This window comes from Salmo trutta, chromosome 13 (genome assembly GCF_901001165.1).
Source record: "Salmo trutta chromosome 13, fSalTru1.1, whole genome shotgun sequence".
Lineage (NCBI taxonomy): Eukaryota > Metazoa > Chordata > Actinopteri > Salmoniformes > Salmonidae > Salmo > Salmo trutta.
The window spans coordinates 28,135,225-28,139,740 of NC_042969.1; the positions used below are offsets into that span (position 1 = coordinate 28,135,225).

Here is a 4,516-nt window from a genome sequence, read left to right on the forward strand (position 1 = left end):
TTAAAAAATCAACCTGGTGTTACACTGACAAAATCAATGATTGACATTTGATCCAAAGTACTGTCGTATTATGGCTCACAGAGACAGATGATCAAGCTGCGCTGCGAACTGCACGAAGAAGGTAAATGCAGAATACAGTCGTAGCATACGCACTTACCTGAGTTTGCCATCTTGTTTATCGGTGCCCATTTGAATGGAATCTTCTCATGTAGTACTGTATTTTCTCATTCGTTCCATGTTGATTGTTTGAACGGTAATCATTGGACCACATTCTTAAAAAGGAGGCACTTCAGCCAGTATTGAAGTTATAGCCAATCAGACTGATCTTCAGCGGCACATCATACTCAAGTTTCAAAATAAAAGTTGCATTACTGTAATAGGAACTTTTATTACTTCCAACAATATTAATTTACTTTTATCAAAATATTATGTTCCTTCCGTTAAAAAATTAAAAACAATCACTCACACAAACTCAGCCAAAATTATGAAAACACTTTTATTAGAAAACAATTGCTTTTGTTATTCATCATGAGTATTCAGTTAGTTTTATTTATTCTACACATGAATCTGACTGCCATAACTGCCCTGTCTTGATCCTTCTGTACACAAGTTAATTTGCCAGCAAACAACCTGCAGTCTGTTTAGTCACAACGCCTCTTAAGATTTTGTTAGGGTTATTTAGTTCACAAAAGTCCAAAGTTCTTGTTTAATTCCTATATTCATAAGTGCAGGATTCTGAACGACCTAAGCACAGTGCTGGTGAGTGAAGCCATTTTGGCTCTGTTTCGTCCCAGTTGCTTTACTCCTACATTCTCTCTAAGGGTCGCCTGTGCTACTGAATCACTGTACCATCTGTAATCCCAAAACTGGATCACAGCGTTCCCTCCGTGCAGTAGGAGGGGTTCCCCAGCCCCTCTGCTGAGTTTTCCCCTGTTTTACATGTCTGTCGCCTCCAGAGGACCAGGGTGACCAGGAAAAGGAGCAGGAGAAAACCCAGCCCCCCTCCGATAACCCCCGCCCTTAGGGCCAGGTTGGTGGCCTCAGGGGGGTCGTAGCGCAGGCAGGAGAGCTTTGAGGGGGCACTGGTTCCCGCCATGTTCACCGCCTCCACACACACCTTGACACCTGCCTCTAGTTCCCCCAGCACCCCGCTCCGAGATTCACCCCCGAACTGGAGAGGTTCTCCTCTTCGATTTTCGATCACGACCCGGTACTCAGATACCACAGAGGCTGGGGCGCACCACCGTACCTCTGCCCCCCCATTAGCGCCTGGCACTAGCTTCTGGAGGTGTGGAGCATGAGGAGGCTCGCCTGCCCCACTTAGACCAGGGCAGAGGCATCCGGTCTGGGCAGAGAGCTGGGAGCAGGGGAGCTGGTTGTCCTGGCAGGGATGGTATTCACAGGGCTTGGACTGCATCGGAACTAGAGTAGAAGCTGATGAGGCTTTGCTGTGGTTAGGAGGGAAATGGGAAACATCCTCGTCAGTGTAGTCATCTTCGTCGTAGTCGAAGCCCACGCCGGTAACGTATTGGATCTTGGGGTATATGACCGGAGGGGAGGTGGGAACGGCGTGTGTGAGAAGGGGGTGGGTGTTGATGAGGCGGGTGGGAAGCAGGTCAGGGGTCAGTAGTAGTAGGAGCATGGCAGCCAAGTTCCAGCAGAATGACATCATCTCTGTGGAACAGAAATGGAAAGATTATAACCACAAGTAGGAGTTACCTCCCACATTATGACCATGTGAACCCGTACAGGAGGAGGCACAGGATACAACAGACAGAAAGATATGAATGATAATGTACTGCAGGACAACCGGTTCACAGAGAGATAATGTGCCTTAGGACAACCAGTTCACAAAGAGATAATGTACTGTCGGACAACAGGTTCACAGTGAGATAATGTGCGGTAGGATAACCGGTTCACAGAGAGATAATGTACTGTAGGACAACCGGTTTACAGAGAGATAATGTACTGTAGGACAACCGGTTTACAGAGAGATAATGTACTGCAGGACAACCGGTTCACAGAGAGATAATGTGCCTTAGGACAACCAGTTCACAAAGAGATAATGTACTGTCGGACAACCGGTTCACAGAGAGATAATGTACTGTAGGACAACCGGTTCACAGAGAGATAATGTACTGTAGGACAACCGGTTCACAGAGAGGTAATGTACTGTAGGACAACCGGTTCACAGAGAGATAATGTACTGTAGGACAACCGGTTCACAGTGAGATAATGTACTGTAGGACAACCGGTTCACAGAGAGATAATGTACTGTAGGACAACCGGTTCACAGAGAGGTAATGTACTGTAGGACAACCGGTTCACAGAGAGATAATGTACTGTAGGACAACCGGTTCACAGAGAGGTAATGTACTGTAGGACAACCGGTTCACAGAGAGGTAATGTACTGTAGGACAACCGGTTCACAGAGAGATAATGTACTGTAGGACAACCGGTTCACAGAGAGGTAATGTACTGTAGGACAACTGGTTCACAGAGAGGTAATGTACTGTAGGACAACCGGTTCACAGAGAGATAATGTATTGTAGGACAACCGGTTCACAGAGAGGTAAACTAACAAGCCTGATTCTCAAGGAGTTAAAAAAAGAAAGACAGAATTAATTCTGTACAAAGGTTACAAAGATGGACAACGCTGCCCACCACATTTAGTCACTATTGTACATAAAGCAGAGTGGAGTGGAGGCTGCTGTGGGGAGGACGGCTCATAATAATGGCTGCAATGGAGCGAATGGAAGGGCATCAAACCATGTGTTTGATGTACTTGATACCATTCCACTTATTCCGCTCCAGCCATTACCATGAGCCCGTCCTCCCCAATTAATGTGCCACTAACCTCCTGTGGTAGATAATTTACACATCCTAGGGTTTTATCGGATTTACAAATGTATGTAGGTGAAGGGTCACTTGTTAGGGCTTTAGTAATGAACATTCATTGGCTCAGATGAGTAACCATTAAAAACAAAACAAAGGGAGAGTGGAGTCTCCACCAGCTAGTGCTCTCTTCTCAGTTGGCAGCGTGCCAGACAAATCTGTGGGAACCCGAGCTGAACTCTCAACACATGCTAGTCTTCTATTTAGCTTCCTTATACTTTCATCCATAGAATAACCCAGCAACAATCTAAATGATTAAAGTTGTTGTATGGCTTTATCTGAGTTGATGTTGACTAGGTTAATCAAATCATTCATCATCTTTTTAGGTGGTTGTGAAAATGCGAGAAACATGAGTACAGTCATGCTCTCAAACATCACCATAGCAACCAAGTGAAAGAAAACTATAACATACCAATGCGAGTAGTTAATCTTTTACTATACCTGAATTGTAGAATAATAGGATATCTAATGTCTCTTCCCGCAATCCCTCTTCACTCTTCTTTGTTATTTTCTTAACTCTCACATTCTCTCTCTTTCCCTCCCTCTCTCTTTCTCCACACCAGCGTCTTCTTTTATTCTCACCAAACTTTCCCCTCCTTTTTAACACCCCTTCATTTCTACCCTCTGTGCTTCTCTCTCTCCCCCCTCTCTCTCTCTTTCTCTCAATCTCTCTCACTCCAGGTCTCCTTGGCTCTTTCCGTTAGGGGGGAGGGTGTGCTGTTTGTATCTGTCCCTCCTTGCATACTAATTTACTCATCAGTAGCAGTAGGCAAGCTTGAGCTGGCTTGTTTGTGTGTGTCAGTGTGTTTTTCTATGAGGAGGAATATAGTATGTTGGCTGTTCATTACATAATTGTATGACAAAGTGCCCATGTATTTCTGTGTGTAATGTATGTGTATAGAACACGAGTTTGGGATCAGATCCTTTTAAAGCATGTGACTCACATACTCACATTCCAGTGTGTGCAGGAGTGTGTCAGCGTGTGTGAGGGTGAATGCTTGAGTGTGTGAGGGAGGGAGGGAATGTTTTAGCGTGCATGTGTATTGTTACAATCTCCATGGTGTGCATTGTTGCAGACCTGAAAGAGAGGAGGATAGGGGTTGGGCTCCAGTCCTTATAAGGAGAGCTGGCAAGGTGGACAAGCTGGGACATGACAGAAGTACAAGCATCTGACTGATAAAGGAAGAACCAGGAAATCAGAATCAGAGCGGGAATCACTTAGCTTCCTCTTTGTCCCATGCTACACCCCAAATACTAATGCTACCCAACACCTCACTGATACCCCCATACCCTGAGTTGTTATCTACTACTACAATCCACAACATGACACCTCATCTTGACTATAAGATGTGGTCACCTGATACTACCCCAACATGTCACCTTAAACCCAAAATATTATGAGTTGTAACTTTATTGGTGGGGGTTATACAAGGACTTGTCTATACTTATCTGCTGTTCAAGTGAATTATTTATTTATGAAGAAATAGAATGTATGTATCATGGAGTGAGACTATAGGTATACACAGTGTATTTGGAAAGTATTCATACCCCTTGACTTTTTCCACATTTTGTAATGTTACAGCCTTATTCTAAAATGTATTTAAAAAATGGCCCATACACA

At 44.4% G+C, this 4,516-nt stretch overlaps 1 protein-coding gene across 1 annotated transcript; it reads right to left on the minus strand.

The window, feature by feature from the left end:
• Positions 1-477: 477 nt before the first annotated feature.
• On the minus strand, positions 478-3,583 carry LOC115205595 (LRRN4 C-terminal-like protein). Its single transcript, XM_029771739.1, has 2 exons — positions 3,337-3,583; positions 478-1,674 (listed from the first exon to the last, which is right to left on the minus strand). The coding sequence occupies exon 2, from the start codon at positions 1,670-1,672 to the stop codon at positions 872-874; it is 801 nt and encodes a 266-aa protein (XP_029627599.1). The 5' UTR covers positions 1,673-1,674; positions 3,337-3,583; the 3' UTR covers positions 478-871.
• Positions 3,584-4,516: the final 933 nt, after the last annotated feature.